A 23,089-nucleotide genomic window follows, 5' to 3' on the forward strand; every position below is an offset into this window, starting at 1 on the left:
CATCAACCTCAGTCCCTACCTCTCATTCTACTCAACCTACCCTCAGAACTTATCTCAAATCCTATCTCTCCACTTCACAGACTGCTCAACCTTCTTCTTCAGCACCTACTGTGAAGCCTACATCCTCTAAGCCAAAGAGAACAAAGACTGTTCCTCAAACATCTCAGAAGAAGAGGAGGATTACTTTAAGAGATGAATCAGATTCTGAGGATCAGATTCCCTCTTCAGAACCTGTGGTAGATGAAGCTGAGAAGGCAACTTCTCAGAAGGATTCTGCAATTGGGGGTTCTAGGCTTCTCAAGAGGCTTAGACGTATGACGGTTCCTGAAACTCCCAAGGAATCCAAATCAACAAGGAAGTACAAGAAACAGAGGGCACAGAGGCCAGTTTCAGATGATGAGGAGGAAGCAGCTAAGGAAGGGGATCAGGAATCTCTGATCTCACAAGACAAGGAATTTGCTCCAGTCACTTCTTCTCCATCAACTCCATCTCAGGAACCTGTATCTGACAAGGCTAATTCACCTTCTATGTCTCTTGTTGATCCAGGCACAAGTGCTGAAATTGATATTCAGAACCTGGTTGTGCCTGAAATACTTTTCTTAGAAGCTCCAACAGCAAATAATCCTTCCACAACACCTGTTACTGATGCTATTCAAACTCCTGAGTTATCACTAACACCTTCTCTGCATCAAGATGCTGATGATCAGATTTTAGGTGAGCATCAGGATATGGCTGTTGATCAGAACTTAGTATCATATCAGCAATTAGAGGATGTTGAAGCCTCCATTGCTACTCACACAGTTGTCTTATCAGAAGATACTGATTCTTTAAGTTCTGATGCTGCAAATGTTGGAGATACTGGTGAAGCTGCTACAACTGTAGATGCTGATGAAGCAGGTCCTTCAGGACATACTCCTCCACTGACTCTTCCTAAGTCTGAACTGGTAAAGGAGTTTGTTATCAGGGATGCACCAGTACCTTGGAGTGAAACTCCTGCAGGTCAGGAGTGGACTAAGGAATGGAACTCAGTTTCATGTGTTCCTAATGCTTTACATCTTGCTGAGCACTTGACTAAAGTTGATGACATGTTACATTCTGATGATTTTAAAACCCAGCTTAGAGTCACTGCATTGAGTACTAAACATCTACAAGGTCTTCATTCCAACACTCATGCAGAGCTACACAAGATTCAGGAGAACTTTATCAAACAGGAACAAGTTTGGAAAATTGATAAGAAAAAGTTCTTCCAACCTACCATTGACAGGGTTGCTTATATTGAGAAAACTCAAGAGAAGCAACAAGCTCAGATTGATCAAATTCTGACAAATCAAGCTTCTCAGCAATCGTAACTTACTGAAATCCAGACCTCAGTGGAACTACTTATCTCTCTTTTATTACCTGCTGATGCCAAAAAGGGGGAGAAGGTAATTAAGTCCAAATGCAAAACCAACAAGTCACTGCAAGGAAAGGATGATGGAAAAGATGACCAAGGAAACTCTGGAATGGGTAGTGGTCATAGTCAAGGTAGAAGGTTTACATCAAGACATGCTAGTCACAGAACAAGTTCTGATACTGGGAAAAGAATAAGTTCTGCTGCTGGTAAAAGGATAAGTTCTGATGAACTTCTAGATCTTGATGAGGAAATGTCAAGACAGTTATTTCTTCAAGAAAATCCAGGGATGGACTTGGAAAGTTTAAAGGAAGAAGAAGCCAGACTTAAATCAGAGAAAGTCACATCTAAATCTGAAGCTTCTGGTAAAAAGTTACTTCCAAAACCTAAAGGCATTGTGATCAAAGAAAGGATACATACTGAAGAAACTTTGGCTAGATCACAACCACAGATAGATCCAAGATCCAAGGGTAAAGAAAAGGTTGGTGAACCTATCAAGCCTTATGTACCTCCTGAGGAAGAAGAAATTACTGATGGAAAAGATAATCTTGCTCTGACTTCAAGAAAAGTTCTTAAAACAACCTCTGACATGGCTCAAGTTGTTCAGAGTCAAGAAATTGTAAGTTCTGATATTCAGAAGAAGCAAGTAACCTCTGACAGTGCTCAAGTTAACTTGATATCAGAAAATAAATCTAAAACACTCCTACCAGGATTCACTAAAGCAAAACAGACTCAATCTTTGAAGACTACTTCAAGTGGTTTTGAAGCAAGAGTAGTTACTGGAAAGGAAGCTAGAGATAAAACTGGATTGGGAAGTGCTGATGAAAGAAGAGTACACAACACTACCGATGATCCAACTTCCTTGAGTGAACCAGGTATTGGAGCAACTCCTGAGAGATTGAATCAACTAGAATCTGTACAGATGGTTTACCATACCTACTTGAAAGAATACATCATGTTGTATTTCATGACAGATGGTAGGGTTTATCATATAAGACAAAATGTCATTCCATTGAAGTATTTTGAAGAATTGGAGCATGTATTATTCTTACTTCAAGTGGATGACAGAATAACAGAGACTGCTGCAAACTACTTAAAAGAACAGATTCAGAGACAGAAAAGGCTTTATTCTGTTAAGTCTGACAGCATATATGTTCCAAAGTATAGAAATCACAATGGTGATATTGTTGATATGAAGCCTAATACTGCACAGATCAGAACATATCTTGGTATTAAGGGGCTTATATTCAATCTAGAGTCTAACAAAGCTTATGTCATAAGACTAGATCGGGAGTTGAGAAAAACAAAGATTAATGATCTCAGAGCTGCAATATTTCAAACTGGTGAAGATACTGCAGAGCTTAAAGATGTCAAACGGAGAATGATTGATGAACTCAGATATGCTGAGAAATGTTTGTTGAAGAATTATCTCAGAACAACTCCTGACATCAGAGAGATCAGAAAATGATGAAGCCAAGTCAAAGATCTACAAGTACTTAAAATTCTGATGTGTATACAGACCAAAGTTGTTATCAGAAGTTGAATTGGTAAAAGCTTTAAGGACTGTAAGTTGTAGTTATCTTGTCTATTTCTCATGCATTTGTACTTAATGTTTTTGACATCATCAAATATCTGTTAAACTTGTATATTTTGCTAATTTACAAGTTGGGGGAGATTGTTAGATATATTTGATAATGTCATGGCTAATATGTTTTATGTTTAGATTTCAGATCTTATTTGAACAGAACAAATCAGTACTTAACTGATCAGTACTTATACTGGACGACAGAACTTAAGGGATATCAGTACTTATGTTATCAGGAGATAAGCATCAGGAGATAGATATCAGAACTTAAGTGCTGAAGGACGATCAGATAAGGACAGTAGCTGATTAAAGTTAAGAAGATCAAGATAAACATAAGAAGAGATATGCATGAAGAAGGAATTCCGTGAAGAATGGAATACTTGGAATAGAAGATATCTGATTGATATATTTTAGGAAGCAGAATTATATTCCATATCAATTAGCGATTATCTTGTAACTGTGTAGTATATAAACACAGACATAGGGTTTACACTATAAGTGTTATCATTATCGAAAATATTATTTACTATAACCCTAGCAGCTCTCGTGATATTTTGTTCATCACTGAGAGATAACAGTTCCAGATTGTAACAGAGTTTATTGGTTAAATAAAGTTTGTTTTCTGTTACATAAGTTCTTGAAGTTTGATTTGATTGTAATAAACACTGTATTCACCCCCTCTACAGTGAAAGTGTGACCTAACATAATTTTTAAAAAAATTCTTTTAGATCAGCAATATTCATTGATCAAGATAATATTGTACAAATATTTTGAATTATTTTAATATTTTGAATTATTCAAATAAAAGTTTATTGTTGCATTTGATACAATGCATTTTATATTATTTAAGGAAAAGAACATATATTGTTCAATAATTTGAAGGAATTAACCAGTTCATCTGATATTTATAAAACTTTATCGAACTGAAAATTTTTAATTTTAGAAGAATAGTATAAAATGTTATCAAATTATTATATGAAGAAATATTAGAGTCGTAATGAAAGAAACTTAAAAACGGTTTAAATAACTATATAAATACAATTTTTCTTTCGAATTCTTGAGAAAAATCATGAATATCAATAATAAGTCTTAAAAATACATAATTTTAATTTTTGAATAATTATAAATGCATGTTATTTAAGTGATCAATTATCTCACTAGATGTTAATAATGATTACACATGTACATAAATAAGATATTTAGCATATAAATAATTGAAACCATCATAATTTACTAAGAGATGTAACATACAATAATTTACATTCTAATACACACACATACATATAACTTAATTTTACTTTGTTAACAGTAGTTAAAATAAAAAACTAACATTTTCCCATACATACATACGTTGAATTTTAAAAATTAATATTTTTTATTAAAATCAACTCTAATATTAAAATAATGTAAATTTTACATTATTGTATATTATGATTGCAAGTCATTTGATTTCAGTTATGCATTTTTTATCTTTTTAGATTGAGTAAGTGAATTGTAAGTTAATAGTGAACTCAGTAATAATATAGAGCAGTACATATAGTTTATTTAAATAAAATTCAAGATTTTGGTCAACTCTGTATTCAACATATATGTTAATTTGTAATTTTTTTTATTTGTAAACATACTAACGGCATTCTACAGATTAAGTTTAGTCGTTTTGTTTTAAACGTACACCTACTACCCTGTTTATATTCATTCATTAAATATAAAATAATGGATAAGAAATATATAATATAATAATAGTTGTGAAGATATTCACTCCTAAAAGTGAGCAAGCATTCGAAACTCCTAATGTTATAGAGGGGGGCATGAAGCTTGTTGGAGAAAATTTTTATCTTCATTTCTTCAAAATTTGACTCAAGAGCCTATATAAGGATATTGTTGTAGTTGCTCTACAAACATTATAATTGCATGATACATAAAAAACTCTAGAAAATGACCCGTGTCTCACACGGGTTATTATGCTAGTTTATTTTTATATATAATACACCAACATGCTTTTAAAAATAGTGAGACATTTTAATCTCGTGAAATGACAGATTTGTCCCTAAATAAAATATTTATTTAAAAAATTTGTTATTGGTTGGAATTGAACCTGGATCTTGCAATTATTTTACACAATATCATACCACCAAGTTACTCATTCACATGTGTTTTTAATCAAACACATATTATGTGTGCTTGTGTGTTCCGAAAAAGTAAATATTTGATATTATATATATTGAGACTAACTAATAACTTCTAATCATCTTTTTATTTTTACACTTGTAATTTGTATTATATAGTTATACAATATAAATTAGTATTATATGGTATACAGTGAACTTATATATTTTTAAATCATTCGATTTAGTGATTTGGTATTAGTAGTAAATATTATATATATAGATTATTAAAATATATTGACCAAATATTTATAATTATTTAATATAAAAGAGATTTGAGAGAGAGAGACATAGAGAGAAAGACGGAAGATAATTGTGAAAATATAGAGGAGGAGATTGAGAAAATATGGGGAAAAATTGCTAGACACGGGTTATTATTATGCTCGTATTATTTTAGAGCGCTATATAGGACATGTAGGGGTGTTTGGTTGATAATTAATGTGTCCGGTTAACGGGAATCGGAACCTTAAACTCAAGTAATAATATTTGGATTACTAATTTAGTGGTGGGGAATGAGAACTTCATTACCTCTTGTGGGTAAATTAAACTCATCATATCCCTTGAGTTTCCATTTCATTTCCATTTCTATTAACCCCATTTCCGTACCCTTCATTTTCATTCCCGATTCTCATGGTACATCCAAACGCTATGCAATTTAAATTTGATGGTCGAGACTCGAGTGTAGTCACATTTTTCTTGGAATCCTGGAGTATTGTTTAGATTTATTTACATTTTCTTAATCGGAAAAAAGAAGACGCTCGTCAGTTGTACGAATTTTATTACAAGAATCTGGGTAGGGTGAATCCGTGTTGACAAAACTAAAAATTGACAGTCAGGCAGATCCCCAAACCAAACTAAAACACTTTTAACACCATCCATTATTTCTATACGCGCCTTTTTCACTCTCTTCCTTGCATCCTTTATTTATACACACACATATCATTTTTATTCTGTGTTTGCACACACATTATTACTACGTGTACAAATCTCCTGCATTCTTCCTTACATATATATGCACACAGATTTATCACATTTTCAATGAGTTTTAGAAGCATCAGCAGATCTATCTCTTTTCATTATTAAATCTCAGGTACTACTTTCTTATAATTTATTTAAATAAAAAATACCCTTTTGTTGATTCTTGCTGCTCATTTAATTTTTTGATGTTTTATGTCATTATTTGCTTCTTTTTATATAAATTTTGATGACCCTTTTGTTGATTCTTGTTGTTTATGTCATTATAGAATGTTTAATGTTATTGTTTGCTGCATTTAATATTAATCTTGATGGCCCATGTTGTTGAAATATCTGAATTGAGAAAACTAGGATTCTTGATCTGGGTTATGCCCATGTGTTATAAATGGTTATACTTGTAGTTATCGATAAAACGCTGTGTAATGTTGTTTGATTCTTGCTAATTGCACATGTTTTTGGTGTTTAAAATGCCCTATAGGGTTGGTGGTTAAGATATATTTTTGTTTCAATTAGGTATTATATAAGTGATGTTGATTGGTTATTTTATATGGAAGAATGTCGTAATTTGATTAAGTGGGCTACTTTTGTATTTATTATGAGGATACTTAGGAGTAACAACATTAGTTTCCTCCAAATGCTAAACAGGACATAAATATGAAACTGGGGACGTAGGGTCGCATCTATATTGTTGTTTTCTATCTTTTGAAATATATTAGATTATTTTTCAGTTCTGGAGAACTCAAAACAGACTGAATGTAATCAGAAAGTGATCTTTTGGGCGGTTAAGATTTGCACTTTTAGATGATTAGAAAAAGTTATTTTTTTTCTTTTGGAGCGTGTGTTAATATATGATTTCTTTAATATTCTATAAGTTTAAAACAAATATGAGTTTCCTTTTGCAAAAATAACTTTCTTTTGAAACCGTTTGTCAAATATTATAATGGCTAAATGCTTAATGATAAAGGGAATTTTCATTCAACCAACAGTAATTTAGTTGGTCGAGAACCTAAGAGAATGCATATTCTTTGATGCCAAAATGTATTTAGTTGCACAAGGATCCCCGTATGATATATTGAATTTCTTTCACTTTTGCAACTTTAGCTCTCTCACTCTTTGAAGTTTCATTTGCTTGTATTTGGCATTTTGGCTACAAGCCTGCATTTTACTATTAAACTAATGCTTTTCTTCTGTTACATCTGTTAAATGCTTGATTTAAGGTGCTGGAAACAGACACCAATAGGCTGTCTAAAATGTTGTGTTTGGTTTTGACTTAGAAACATTCTTTTTAAGTTAGGGAAAGTTGAGATATCTCAAAATTTCTCGAGCATGGTGTCATTAGACAAAACCATGCAAGCTCAATAACTTAGTAGATTTCACACTTTTTGTCCCATTTGTAAATTCTCTTACATTGTTCCTCACATGTTACAGGTGCAGTTGTCATTCCTGTATTTACATAGAAAAGTTCAGTATTATGCTGTTCAAGATATTATATTTTAAGAGTTATGTTTTTTTCTTCTCTCAGTCTTTGGTGTATTCTCTTTTCACTAACTTGTTGGCTTCATTTAATTTTAACAGTTGGAACATCCTGCCTTAAAAATGTTTAGAAGTTCCTGGAATGTCACTGATAGAATACATGCTGAAGTTCATATTTCCTGCAAAATAGAATGACACATAAAAAAGCCAACTGAGGACAAGGTCTGTGTTGTTTGAATTTGACTTGAAGATATGAAGGGAGTACGATGGAGTAGATTTCGGGGGAGACAATATTCGTATACTTTGGCTGTTCTTGTTATTACTACCGTTCTTTTGTGGTCTTGGGAAGAAAACCCAGTTATCACCATAGTATCAGATGAAGGTCAATTTTTAAAGCCTCCTTCAGGTTAGTGCTGATTTTTGTATGGACGACTTCTGGTTGTTCTGATTTCATGCTTTCCTTTTGGTATTATCATATTATGTGCTAATGGCAGTGTGATCGTTTAGTAGCATGAAAAAATATTTAAATTACTATCCTTCTTTAAATAACAATAAATTGGTAAAAGAGTTCCTCAGTATCAAATCAATTAACAATATTCCCATAGCTCATGGGCATGCCTGGATATTTGGCTGAGTAGGTGAACGTACCCATGACGAAAATGATCTTAACATTGGAATTGAATCATCTCAATCTGGGTGATAATGGGGAAAAAGTTTATACGCAAAGGGATATCTATAGTATAAAGCTTTTCATGATTAGATATGGTAGTGTCTGATTTCACAAGGTCAGTTCTTTTCCTTCCTATCTTCTGCTTTATTATTGAGTTGATCTTATGTTTCAGATACTTCTGTGGATAAACTTGATGACACATCAGAATCCTTAAACACAAACGTAGGTTTTTCAGAAAGATATTCACAATCACAATTAGGAAAAGGAGCCAAAGTAGCAGAAATTGCTGTTCAAAATTTTGATAGTGCACTAAACTCATCCAGATTCATTCCCAAAAGAAAAGACAATAACCAGATCTCAACCTCTATTAATGAGAATAAAGGTATTGTTTTTGCTCTATTATTCAAATAAATGCTTCCAGAATTCCTATTAATTCGTTATATGTCATAAGGATGCATGTTATTCTGAAGCAGTCTGCAGTATTTGAATTATTCACTGAGCTCTAGTTGTATTCTATTGGTACTGGAGGCCCACATTGCGGCACCCAATCTCCACATGTTTGTGCATGCTCGATGAGCCAATTGGTCGCCTTGACCGCGCAATGATTACAATGCCAACAATTAAAATTATTTAATGTGGAGAGTGCCACCAGCAATTTATTAGTTCTTCCTCAATATTAGTATTATAACTTTTCATTTCTCATTCATCCACATTATAAACTCAAATAATGTGGGGTACAAAAAGGATAAGTTTCATGATATTGAGAATTGTTTAGGTGGTTTATGATACGTTACAGACAATATAATTTTTGGAATTAGGATGCTTCATGTTGGTTAGATTTCACATATATATTCAAATATATATACTAGTTTGTTGTACTTGCCTTTTCTCCTTTATATTAATTTTGATGCTATTACACAACTATTACTCTCACATCGTCAAAAGTTTTTGAAAGTTATGTTTCTAAAAAATAAACTTGGTGATTTTACAGAGTGTAATTATGCCAAGGGCAGATGGATTGCAGATAATCGTCGACCCCTTTACTCCGGAACAAAATGTAAGCAGTGGTTGTCTGACATGTGGTCATGTAGATTGACCCTGCGAAAAGATTTTTCTTATGAAGCATATCGTTGGCAGCCAGAAGCATGTGATATGCCGGAATTCAACGGATCACAGTTTTTGAGAAGGTGCACATAGCCATCCATTTTGTTGTTTAGATTTGAAGTGCATCTATTCATTTACTAATCTATACTTACCCTTATGATTAATGATGCATCATAATGAAATCTTGAAAAATTAATTTAGAACTTGATTAATCTAAATGCTTCAGTCTAATTAAGAATCTGCATCTGATCCACACTTGGTGAGCGGTGTTTAGAAAGTTTTACTTAAAAAAAAGAGAAACGAAAAGATGATTTGAGTGCTTTCTATTATGACATTTACTTCATAAGCATATCTGCATGTGCAGCTTGTTCATTTTCATCTGGATTCTTCGTGACTTACTTTTCATGCTTCAAACTCCTTGTTCATAACATTAAATTAATATAATTTTTTACACTTACAATTTTCAATGTTCATATTGTCTTAATTTGATATTGTTCCAGAATGCAGGACAAAACTGTTGCTTTAGTAGGAGATTCCTTGAATCGGCAACAATATCAATCTCTCATGTGCATGATTACTGGTGGTGAAGATAGACCAGAAGTTGAGAATGTAGGACGAAAATATGGTCTTGTGGTACCTCGAGGAGCCGTTCGTCCAGATGGTTGGGCTTACAGATTTCCAGATACCAATACCACCGTCCTATATTACTGGTCTGCAAGCCTCTGTGATCTAGAGCCCGTCAATATGACAGATCCTGCCACTGAGATTGCTATGCATTTGGATCGTGCACCTGCTTTCTTGAGTCGATATATTGATCAAATTGATGTCTTGGTTCTCAACACAGGACATCACTGGAATAGAGGGAAGCTCAATGCAAACCGGTGGGTGATGTATGTGGGTGGAAAGCCAGTTAAAGATAGAATGCTTGTACAAATAGGGAATGCAAAGAGTTTTGCAGTTCACAGTATTGCCAGATGGGTAGATTCACAGATAACTCTGCGCCCACAACTGAAAGCATTCTTCCGAACAATATCGCCAAGACATTTTTACAACGGGGATTGGAATACTGGAGGTAGCTGTGACAACACAATGCCAATGTTACATGGAAGTGAAGTCGATCAAGATGAATCAAGTGACTCTGTTATAGAAAGTGCTGTTAAGAGTACAAGGGTGAAGATTTTGGACATAACTGCTTTATCTCAACTGAGGGATGAGGCTCACATGTCACGGTACAGTCTCAAAACATCAGATGGAGTACATGACTGCTTGCATTGGTGCCTTCCGGGAATTCCTGATGTCTGGAACGAAATCCTTTATGCACAGCTATAGAAATTACAGACATTGTTCACTACTTGTTCCTCGCAGAAGACGGATGCATGACCGGAGTAGCTACGATCACCGTGGAAGTAAATTTGATGTGCCCATTTAGAGCCAAAATAGATTACATGGTGAAAGCAGTGGCATTTTGTCTTTCAAAGGCTGCAGGAAATAGTGAAGAACCCACCAACATTACAGTTACAGATCAACTTGTTAATTCTAATGTTAGAGTTGTAAATTGGTAATATTTATACATACATCAGCAGATGTACAATGAACTACATAATTTTTATTTTAAGATGAATGCTGCTTTTTTCTTTTTGTTTTAAGAATTTATATTTTGTGTCTCAGAATTTAAAACGATAGAGAAGTTCTATGGAGATCAATATAGTATTGTTCTGCGAACATACATTATCTACAAATATTAAATTTTATGTTGGTTTTTGTTTTTCAAAACATATTTTTACTAAGTAAAGTAATTTTCGTATAGCATAAATATATATTACATGAAAATGAGATGTTTAATAATGTTCGTATTGTATATATGATTTACAGGATATATAATCTGAAGATGATTTTATGCACATAATTTACCATAAAAATATATGCTTTCCAAAATTTTCATGTATATCACGGTTTTGAGTAAATTTAACTCTTGTTTGTACTAATATAATTATCATACTTTTTTGATTTAAGTGAACTTTGTTAGACCAGTTTCTCAAATTATTGGTCCTTATCTTTGTTATAAAAATTAGCCCATTTTTTTAAAAAATTGGTCAAAAATATCACACTGATTCAACAAATTATTTATAAATTATCAATACTAATTCAATTTTTCAAAATTTATTAAATAAATCATGAATCAATATTTTAACCGATTAATTCCGCTACTCCATTTCCTAAAAATGTAAGCACTACCCTTTGCGCTTACATTTTTTATCATGGTCCATTAGTTGGTCTTGGTACACTTTTTTGTTAGCCTGTTTTTTCAAATTATTGGCCCCTATTTCTGATTCAAAAATATTAGACCAATTCAAAAAATTATCGATAATTGTTTAATTTTTTAAAAAACACTAAATTAATCATGAATGAATTGTGTTTTAATATTAAAATATGAGTCATTAAAATTAAGTTCGGAAGTATTTGGTTTCCAATGCAATAGATGAGAAAGAAGTCGAGAGTAATTAGAAGTTAAGTACAATTGTAATTCAAAAAAATTGTAATTATATTAAAGGAAAATGTTACCCGACCTCGAAATCATGTTTCACTTACTACAGTATAGATAACTTCGGAAATATGTAATCACGGGCCTCCGTTAAAATGTGAAAATGATTAAAAAGACAAGGTTCAGTGCACTTTGAAAAGTGATAATCCTACGTAGAAGTATTTTGTCTGTTAATGAATGCCACGCCGCCCCAACAAACATTACTCTTGTCCTCTTTCTTTTTAATAATATACTTATCAAACTCTATCTTGTCCCTTTATGTTTGGATTCTTGTTTTAAATAAATAAAAAACAGTAAGGTTCTGTTTAGATCATCATCTCAAGAATATACATGTATAAATAAGCACATATAAGCTGTGGTGTGATTGATAGTTTGCATTTCACTCAGGGTTTTGGTGAAGCCAGTTCATTTTTCATCAGGTTATTATTCTCTCTTTTATTTCATACTCATGTTTTTTAAGATTGTATTTCTTGAATATTGATAGTTTTTAAGTTGATAGAATGAATTTTGATGATATAACTTGCACCTGTGGCTTTGTGTGTTGTCATTTTTGAAGTTAATTTTGATTAATCTTCTGTAGGATTACAACTGTTATTCAGCTTTGATGTTATGTATGCAAGTCCTTGTAAGTTCATACTGATGTTATACAGGCCTGCCCTTGCAAAACGTACTCAAGAGTCTAAATGGGTCGGTTTTGTGTTTGGCCTTTTAATACAAAAGATACACGAAACAAAAGTGCATGACACGAACGAATTGACAGGTCTACTCAAGACATGTTGTAACATGTTTTGTATTACTTATTAGGGCTTCATTTGTTTGTCGAAAATGACTTGATTTTGAAATGAATTCTAGGAAATTATATTTCTTGAAGATGAATTTAGGGAAAATATTTTCTGTCATTTGATTATCATAGAAATTAGGCGAGTTTTGGATTTGAAAATTCTTTTCCTCTTCTGGAAGGGGGAATTCATTTTCTGGAAATTCGGGACATTTTTCCAAGGAATTTTCCACCTTTAAAAAATATTTAATTTTCCTGGAACCAAACAAAATGAAGGAAAAGTAGGAAAATGTTTTGCACAAGTTAAACAAACGCAGCAAAACAGATTAATATATTTCATATATTAAACAAACACATGAAACTGTTTTCATGAAGCTAAGCAAATGCCGAAAAATCAGAAGAATATTTTTCTTTTCGTGAAACAAATGGAGCCTCAGTAAGAAAATAGTTTGTACTTTGATAAGGTCTGTGCTGATGAAAATGCGCATTTCACCTCAGCAAGAACACATCTCCTTTTCCTGAGCTAATGTAGCTTCAATGGGTTAGTCAGTTACCTGTACAGGTGTGACAGGAGAAGCGTCTTGCCCCGTGTCTGACATCGCTTCACCTTTGCAATTAATCTAAATATAAATTGTAAGTTCGTGAATATAATAGAAGACTAGGCATTCCTAAAAATTAGTACATGACATGAACAACTTAATTTCTGTCTTAAAAATAGTTCCTGTTCAAGCACGACATAGTGCAGGTCATTATTCATTTCATTTGGTATGGTAAATTGTCGTGGACAAATATATAGATGGTTAAATATAAAAAGAATTTGTTCTGTCACTTGTCATTATTTAATTAATGATTATTTTATTAGCACAAATGATTGAACTGAAAAAGAAGATTTCTGATGCTCTATCAAGTGTAATTTGGAACTCGTAAAATTGTAGATATTTTTGGTTTATTTGATTATATGTTATAATCTTCCTGTTTCCCGGGGTTATTTTTTCAGCAAACATGGTGACAAGATGGATAGACCTTCGATCTGACACAGTGACTAAACCGACAGAAGCTATGCGAACTGCAATGGCCAAGGCTGAAGTTGATGACGACGTGTTGACTTTTGATCCCACCGGACTCAGACTTGAAGAAGAGATGATTAGGATTACGGGGAAGGAAGCAGCGTTGTTTGTTCCTTCAGGAACTATGGGTAATCTCATTAGTGTCCTCACTCATTGTGATGTTAGGGGTAGTGAGGTAATTCTTGGTCATAATTCTCACATCCACATATATGAAAATGGTGGGATTTCAACTATTGGAGGTGTTCATCCAAGGACGGTGATTAATAATAAAGATGGAACTATGGATATTAATCTGATTGAAGCCGCCATTAGAGATCCGGCCTTTGAGATTTGTTACCCGACTACGAAGCTTATCTGCTTGGAAAATTCACATTGCAAGTAAGGACTAATTTTTCTGTACATACTTTTATATATGTATTACTTAGAATACATTCATATTCTTTAACTGATTCTCTATTGACCTTTAACTCATATTTCCTTTAACCAGTACTTCTTTGTCTGTCTTACACAAATGCAACTAATTATGATTTAAATTAAGGGTGCAAACATAAAATTATATTTTTAAGGAGTTTTATATCCTCTATAATAGATGAGGGAAACAAAAGATATTACAGGAATTAGGGATAATAGATATTTATGAGTTTGACACTCTTTTCGAGCTAGGGCAGGGTAGGGGGCTGGGGGACGACAACTCTTATTTGCAGAGCTTGTTCCTGATATGAAATTTATTTCTAGTGAAACACATGTTTAATATGCCTTGCAACTGGTTTTTTGTCGCTATCACAAAAGCCTCTCATGAATATAATTTAAATCAAGTTCAATATGTTTTTCTGGCTTATGACATACCACTTAAAGCTATATACTTCACTTTTCCTCAATTCTTGTTGTCCAGTTTCAACTAGTTTTTTACACCTAAGCAAACAAGTACTGTTCTAATGAATAACTCCTTAAAAGCTTTAATCAATTACAATTCTATTAAGAACTTCAGTTTTTTATAGAATTATAATTTGAAATTGTGTTCTTTCCAATCATTAATCTATTTCCTATGAATCCCGTCATGACATGATCACCTATATATACGACCAACAAATTCACCCATTCACAAAAATATCTACTGAAAACAAAGTGGTCTATTTCGTGTCATAATAGCAAATTGAGTGAACACCAAGTAACGAAAAAACCATGTTTAAAAGGAATCTTTGACACCAGATAACAACTTCTTCAGCTTGCACACTATGACACCAATTCCCACTATGCAAAAAAAACTGGTGCTCCATATGTACTTCCTGAATGACATTTGAGGCATTAAACTGATAAAGAGTTCAACCTTTGCTAAACCCTTTTGTGCCATGCGAGCTTATGCAAAGCAATAGAACCATCAGGGTTGATTTCGATGACATAAACCCACCAGCAATCAACCACATTTTTCGTCCGTAATGGGAACAACTCCCAGGTGTCATTCTGCTCCAGTGCTTCCATTTCACCACACACGACTCCATTAAAAATGCTTTTAAAGAAACCCTAATTTATCTTTTTAATCTGCTAATCTCTTATATTTACAAGAGTAAGGTTTCATTTTTATAACATGAAAGTAAAGCCTTCTTCTGGCTTTTTATTTAATGTGCTAAGGAAATTATGTGTTTTTTCTTCTGCTGGTTTTACCGATGGCTTGAATGAGTAGTTCCAGTCATAAATTAGATGTAGCTTACTGTTGAGTAGAGAGCCAGAGTCTTTCAAATCAAGAGATAAATTTTGCATCAATCTGCTTTCAGGGTTCAAGCTAAACACCAGTTACCTTTCGGAGGATAAAGTTATACAGCTTTATTTAATATTTGAAATGAATAAACTAGCATCGGTGATAATTCTTATACTGTAAAACCTTTTAATATGAGATGTACCTCGATACACTTAGTTACAGTCTTACAGAGGCTTCGTATTTTATTTGCTTCTAAAGCAATCAAATTGGTAATTAACTAACTGTAGTGAATAAGTCACTTTAATTATATTTAGTTCAATAATGAAGTCATCAAACTTGCTAATGCAGTGCTGGTGGTAGATGCATTTCCGTGGAGTACATAGACAAGGTTGGAGAGCTAGCCAAAAAGCACGGTTTGAAACTTCATATTGACGGGGCACGTATCTTTAATGCATCCACGGTAAGAATAATGAATGAGGCAAAGCTTCTTTGGTCCGTTCCTTGGTATGTAAAAGTTACAAGTTGGAAAAAATGCCCCTAGGGGGTTCAGCAGTCATCTTGGTTAGAACTGTGTATGATGTCCTAGGTTTACACATTCATACCTTCTTTGGAGTTCCCTATGATTAAGGGGAAAAATTTATGTGTTTATCCTAGGTTAGTTGGGAAATATGCCCCTAGGGGGTTCAGCAACCATCGGGGTTGTTACTGTGTATGATGTCCTAGGTTTAAATCACATTCATGCCTTCTTTGGAGTTCCCTAAAATTAAGGAAAAAATTCATGTGCTTATCCTAGTGTATTGGCATCTCTGTATTTCTTTTTGGATTATAGTCAATGAATCTATTTAAAGAACCTTTCGTAATGCAAAGAAAGCCAGTCTAGTTATACAAAGATGTATGTATGTGATGTTTTTCCTGCAAAGTTCCTCTTCCTCATTGCATCTTTCTATATAGTAGACGGAATCTAAAAGCAGTTTTTACCTTTCTAAAACTATAAATGCAGAAATTGGAGGCTAAGCATCATCATTTTCACGTTACTTGCTATTTTTCTTGTCAGAGATCTATATTTAATCAACTACATAAAAATTCAGACTATGTTTGCTACCATTATTTGTAAATGAATGAATGTCTTTATACATCATAAATTATAATTTTGAAATAATGATATTATCTGCAGCGTCCTGTGGATGGCTATTGATTATGTGGAATGTGAGTGTGTGTTCGCGCATGCATACACGATAGTTTTTTGTCGTGCCTTTGAACGATGCATAAGAACTGTTGTATTACTGTTGTGTTACATAAATATATGTTAGAAGCTTCCCTCATATGATATAATTGATTTTTTTAAAGCCTGCATTAATTATTTAAGGTTAGTTGTATGTAATCGACATAATCTTTAGATGTCCATATGTATGCTAAATCTACAGTCAATATCTGTAGTCAGGAACCTCCTTAATTATTTTAATATGAGATTGCAATTTACTCTTCTCTTTCTTATTTCAGAATATAATGTTTATGATCATATATGGAAAGAGATAGACACATACAAGTGCCTGATAATATAGATTAATATGATTTTATGTTTCAGGCTCTTGGAGTTCCTGTTGATAGGCTTGTACAAGCTGCTGATTCAGTTTCGGTATGATTACATAGTAACAAGAGTATTGGATATGATTTTTGTCTTAGTCCTTCGACTTTACAGTGTGTTTATTTCATATTATAATTTACACAAAATCCTATATACTGGAAAAATCTATTTTCATTTGACTTTCTAAAATGAATATGCTTCAGATATGTCTTTCAAAAGGTCTTGGTGCTCCAGTTGGGTCAATGATTGTTGGATCTAAGAGCTTCATTGCAAAGGTATTAGCTACAAATCTCGAACTTTCAACAAATCTCTTTTTTTTTTGTGGTTAAAGCTGTAATCTGTTCATCTGGCTTTATAGGCAAAAATTCTGAGGAAGACCTTGGGTGGTGGAATGAGACAGATCGGTGTCCTATGTGCTGCTGCTTTGGTAGCATTGCAAGATAATGTTGGGAAGCTTGAAGATGATCATAAAAAAGCTAAAACTTTAGCAGGTAAGCTTAAGTACATGTACATGACAATCTGTTTTTAACATTTCGCTATTCTGGTGGAAGGAGTTATTTTCATTGTCGATCCTGCTAACTATATTATTTAGTACTTTTCCTTGCAGACATTAGGAACCACAGTGTTTTGTGATTATTTATATATCAGCTTGCTATATTTTAAAATCGTTTTGTTAAAACTTTTTTCAGAGGGACTAGATAGTATTAATGGACTAAGGGTGGATGTTGCTTCTGTGGAGACTAACATTGTAAGTAACATACTCAATTGTTTTTTTTCTGAAAACAACGTACTCGATCAATAGTTGAAATTTAAGTAAATGGGCATTTTTTAGACAAATTTCAACTATAACCAATATTTGCTGCAGTCACAAAGATATCCAGTTTATAACTTTTATTGATAATAAAAATTTCTGACTGATCGTCCTAATTTCTTATATAATAGAAAAACTTTAGCCAGTAAATAACTCCTCCTTTGTAAAATGGAAGAGAACAACGAATTTGGATTTGATCTTTGAGAGTGATATGCAATGTGGCCAGGTATACTTGGATATATTAGAGAGCTCAAACATGACTGCGCCAAAACTATGCAAGGCCCTGGAAAGACATGGTATACTTGTTATGGAAGATAAACCATACAGGTGTGTGCTGATTTTGCTAACTATAGATTGATATCCAGTTATGGGCACAAATAGTTACTCCATATAATAAGATTCGAGTGACCAGACCTTCATTCAGGGATAAAAGTTTGCGAATCAGTTCAGATCGTACTACAAACCTGAAATATTATGTTTTTTTGTTACTACTACAGGGTTAGACTTGTTCTCCACCACCAAATTTCAACAACTGATGTACATTTCACGCTTTCATGCATTCAGGTGTGTGTTACATTATCTGGGACCTTCAAATTTTTATGGAGTTTCTAGTGCACGCTTACCCTGTTGTTTCCTTATTTTACTTTATAATGGAGATAATGATATGCCACTAATATGTTGCAGCAAGCTGTTGATGCAGCTTCTGATCAAAATGCTGCCTCGCCTTAAAACGTACGTTACTGTGATTCTGTGAACATGATGCCGTTACTTGTAGTGTGATTCTGTGAACATGATGCCGTTACTTGTAGAAAGGTTGAAACTTCTTTCTCATCAAATGTGCAGTTGTAGGGTGTCCCAAACACTTCCACAGTTATAATAACGGACCTAGTTATCTTTAGTCCGTAAATTGAATGTCCACCCTCATGGAGGTGCTAATTTATGGGCACAAGGTTATTTCATCTGTCTTTTGTCGTTTATTATTTCTATAGCCACTGTGATCAGTTGGCGAATCTTCCGATAACTTTTTTATGGTGCAACCACATCTTCATATAAGTACATTAAGATATTTAAGATTTCATCTTGCTTGAGATAAACATTTGCTCCATTTTCCCCTTCCTTCTGCCCGTTATTCAAGTCTTGCAAGTAGGGCTGCAAATGGGTCGGATTGGCTGGGTTAGAGGTTGTTTTACAACCCGACCCAATTAAATTAGTTTGAAATTTTTTAATCCAACCCGTAAAATATATGTTCGTGACCCAACCCTACCCGTCGTACACTGGGTTGGGTTGGGTTGGGTTGGGTTGGGTTGGTGTTCAATAATTCTATAAAAAAAGTTTCAATATTATACATCAACGCTCATTTTAAAAATTTAAATAAAAATATAATGTGTATAACTTACTATTATAGTACTAATATTTAAATTTGATTATTATTATAATTTTAGTAATGTATATCATATCATAAATCACATACACAATTACGAAATGTAATCATACATATGTAAATAAAAATAAATATGCAACCATAAATTGAGCATATAAAATTATATTATATTAAATAGCAATGTTTATATGATATTGGAGATGAGAGGGAAAAAAAATAATACACAACCCATTTTGGTTCAATAAATCTGGGTATGAGGTATGAGGTTGGAATGGAGAAAACCCATACCAGGTGTTTGATTAAAAAATTTTTGTTTTAAAACCCATTCCTGAAACCCATGAGGTATGGGGTTTAGAAACCCATGTGAATATGTAGGTATGAGCTAAATCAAACTCTTTGATATCATTTTCATTATTTTTTCTAGTCTTTCTTTTTAACTAAAGTATAATTCTTTTTTTAGCTCTAGTTTTAATATTGATGAATAAAAAATGTGAATGTATATTTAATTTTCTTAAATACTACGTAAAAATATTTATAAACTCATATTTTAATAAGAAAAATTATCAAAAATACTAGCTTTTTTATTTATTTCTTTTTGCAATTTTACTATCCTCTAATTTTTTTTGGCAAAAATATAGAATCAACCAAAATCAAGCAGACATAGAATTAGTTGAATCAAGTTTTTTTTTGTTGCATTTGAGGTTACATGGAGTGACATAAATTCGTCGAAAATTGTATCTAATTGAATCAAGTTGTATTAAACAGTATTTTCGTAAAAAATTTGGAAAATAGCATTTTTTTAAAATAAAAAGGTATTTTTGCAATTTTTTAAAAAAATTATAGTATATTTGTAAAAATATCTTTAGCCTTAGGTATTTTTCAAAAAAATTATATTTTTAGCCTTACTAATTATGATTGTCAAGTGATCGTGTATAATTTTAGATTTTAATAATAAAATAATGAATTAACAAAAAATAATAATTAAATGTCTTTTGATTGTTGATTCCAATTAATTTATCAAAGAGATATTTTCTTATCCTATTTTGAACCAAACAGGTGATATCAAATATCAAGTTCCAAACCCATACCAGCTTAACCCGATTCCTGATTCCAACCCGATACCACCCAACGAACCAAACGACCCCTTAAGATATTGTAGTAGTTACATAAAAACGTATGAGATGTGGTGTAAATACGTCAAATTTAAAAAATATATAAAATTATGGGTGATATATTAATGAATCGGATTGGGTTGGTTTAGGCTAAAAATATTTATAATCCGTAACCAACCCATTTACGTCAGGTTGACAAACTAACAACCCATCTATCATTCGATTGATATTGGCTCGGGTTTTTCGGGTTGAAAAAAGGTTGGATTGGTTTGATCGATTTACTCAACCAATGTGAAACCCTACTTGCAAGTATGGCTGAAAACTGCTACAAACTATCACTTTCATGCTGTAAGGATTTGGGTGTCCTATGCAAAATTTTAAAATTATGCCTTTTTCATGTAACATACATGGGAAAAAGATGAAGATGTAAACCAGATAAAAAAAAAGAATCAAGTCACAGATGATTGAAACCATTTAAAATATGTCCCCCTAAAGTTTGAAGATTTCATAACAGCCTGAAGATGAATGTTGATGAATATTATTATGTAATGTAACATTACTGAATTAACAATTTGTGTCCCTTGGAAAAAATCTTACCAAGGCTGCATTTTGGATCATTGAATAATGAAGAATGAAGCACTTTTTAAAAGGGAGGACTTTTGAAGACAAAGGGGACAAGGTTTCATAATTGATCGAATTAAACACCATGCAGTGAGTTATATTTTAACTAAACATAATAATAATTATTATTAAAACATACGTAAAATGATTAATAAAACAATACTGTTATCTTTTCCAAATAACTTTTACAGTTTATCGATTAAGTAATAATCTCTTTAAAATAATATTTTTGTTAAGATTCCAATATATAAAGAAGCAATTTTATTATACAATATAAATATATTTTAAAAAGAAAATTTGGCATAGTCGTTAGTGGACAAAACTAACGACTTCGTTAGTGGACAAAACTCAGGATCGGTCGTTTAAGTGTACTCGGCTCGGCTCGACTCGTTAAACGAGGTAGAATGAGCTCGTATGATTAAACGAGTCGAACCGAACTTTTTGTCTGTTCGACTCGGATAAATTATAAATATATTATAAATAATAAATTATTACTAATTACTTAATTTTTTTTATTAGTACATTTTTTTCATCATTTATTAATAATTTAATATTTTAGAATATTTGTTTATTTTTTTAAATTTAACACTTAGTTTTTTCGTAAGATTACTATTAAACATTATTATCATCATATATTCATCTCCAATTCTTCAATATATAAAAGGAGAACAACAGAATCCAACCTAAGTGTTGCCATTTCTTCACACAACTTCATGCCAATAAGCCACTTTGTTAATTATAAACATAGTAGGTGTCTTTTTCTACTTGAAATGATAAGTATTTGGTGTTTTAATTATTAAATATTATTGAGACTTACTAATAATTTTAATCATCTTTTTATTTTTACATTTTCTACTTTGTGGTACATTATTATATAATATAAATTAGTAATATATGACATGTAGTCAATTTAACTTAAACAATTTGTTAAATACCCGTGATATTTAACTTTCTTGTTGTTGTTCAATGCATAATCCAAGTTAGCACATGGCTTCTTCTCATGGTACTGACCAGCGAGCCGAGGTGCATTTCTGAATGATTTCAGTTTCATCTCATTTTCTCTATCTTTTTTCTTAATACAACTTCTATTTCAGTAGCACACTTCATCTTGTTCTTTAGATATTCATTCTTTTGCTTGACTGTCTCAAGCTCCACAAGCAGTAGCTCAAACTTTTGTTTCTCACTCTCAAACTTCTCATTAGCTTTTGATAACCTACTGACCTCCTCAATAGCTGCTATCATGCTAGTATGGATGTGGAACATTTCTATGCTCATCTTTTCAACAGTCTCCTTATATTGACTTTCATTTAAATCAATAGTGATAAGAGTTGGTACCTGCGTTTTTGATGAGGATGACTCTCCTTACTCTAAGTCCATGAGTGCATAGTTTCCCAATTCCTCATCATCATCATTATATGAATCATCCAAACCCTTTCCTTCTGCAATATAAGCTTTACCTTGTTATTTTCTTAGAAGAGCCTCATACTTTGCCTCCAATTCAAGATAGGCCTTGTCCTTTTTCACCTTCTTAGGTTTCCTGCATTTAGCAAAATGACCCAATTCATCATAATTGAAGCACCTGATCTTTGACCTGTCAACAGATCCTGTTTTATAGCCATTTTTGCTGCCAAAGTTGTACTGTGCCTTTGCCTGCCAAATGCTGTCCTTGTTGGATGTATGTCCCTTATTTTTGAAGAACTTTAGTGTTAGAGAATTTCCTTGCTAAGTAAGCCATGGACTGATCTAACTCATCCAGTTCATCCAAGGTATATAATTCATCCTCTTCAAGTTCAGGAATAACTTGCTTCTGTGGTTCCTTGTTCTTTTGCTTATTGCTTGAAACAACTAGAGTCTGGATTTCTAGTTCATCATCAAATGGCTGTCATTAACCACTAGTGCACTTGATTAATTAACAATGCGTCCTTGACCAGCTCTTAAAGATTTTCTTTGGATCATTTCCAGTTCATAGATTTTTAGAATACCATACAAAACCTCCAATGTCATTCTTCTCAAGTCTCTCCCTTCTCTTATAGCTGTAATCTTCTGTTCTAGATGGTTAGGAAGGGTGAGCAAAAACTTCAAGTTAACCTCCTCAGCTTCATAGTATTTGTCATGAAGCTGCAAGTCATTAATT

At 32.7% G+C, this 23,089-nt stretch overlaps 2 protein-coding genes across 3 annotated transcripts; both read left to right on the forward strand.

Moving 5' to 3' along the window:
* Positions 1–5,976: 5,976 nt before the first annotated feature.
* LOC141672777 (protein trichome birefringence-like 14) lies at positions 5,977–11,113 on the forward strand. 2 transcript variants are annotated; one of them, XM_074479444.1, is made up of 5 exons: positions 5,979–6,230; positions 7,691–7,994; positions 8,431–8,640; positions 9,250–9,445; positions 9,863–11,113. In XM_074479444.1, exons 2-5 carry the CDS (start codon positions 7,841–7,843, stop codon positions 10,689–10,691), a joined length of 1,389 nt encoding a protein of 462 aa, XP_074335545.1. In that variant the 5' UTR covers positions 5,979–6,230; positions 7,691–7,840; the 3' UTR covers positions 10,692–11,113. The 2 variants fall into 2 exon arrangements, with proteins under 2 accessions (XP_074335546.1, XP_074335545.1); XM_074479445.1 differs by lacking the exon at positions 8,431–8,640 and having other exon boundaries at positions 5,977–6,230.
* A 997-nt stretch (positions 11,114–12,110) lies between these two features.
* Positions 12,111–18,919, forward strand: LOC141671731 (low-specificity L-threonine aldolase 1-like). The gene is made up of 10 exons (XM_074478059.1): positions 12,111–12,323; positions 13,680–14,127; positions 15,794–15,905; positions 17,031–17,081; positions 17,234–17,305; positions 17,389–17,521; positions 17,720–17,778; positions 18,068–18,168; positions 18,339–18,405; positions 18,526–18,919. The coding sequence occupies exons 2-10, from the start codon at positions 13,685–13,687 to the stop codon at positions 18,568–18,570; spliced, it is 1,083 nt and encodes a 360-aa protein (XP_074334160.1). The 5' UTR covers positions 12,111–12,323; positions 13,680–13,684; the 3' UTR covers positions 18,571–18,919.
* The last annotated feature ends 4,170 nt before the right edge of the window (positions 18,920–23,089 follow it).

The sequence above is a fragment of the Apium graveolens genome, chromosome 7, assembly GCF_009905375.1.
Source record: "Apium graveolens cultivar Ventura chromosome 7, ASM990537v1, whole genome shotgun sequence".
NCBI lineage: Eukaryota > Viridiplantae > Streptophyta > Magnoliopsida > Apiales > Apiaceae > Apium > Apium graveolens.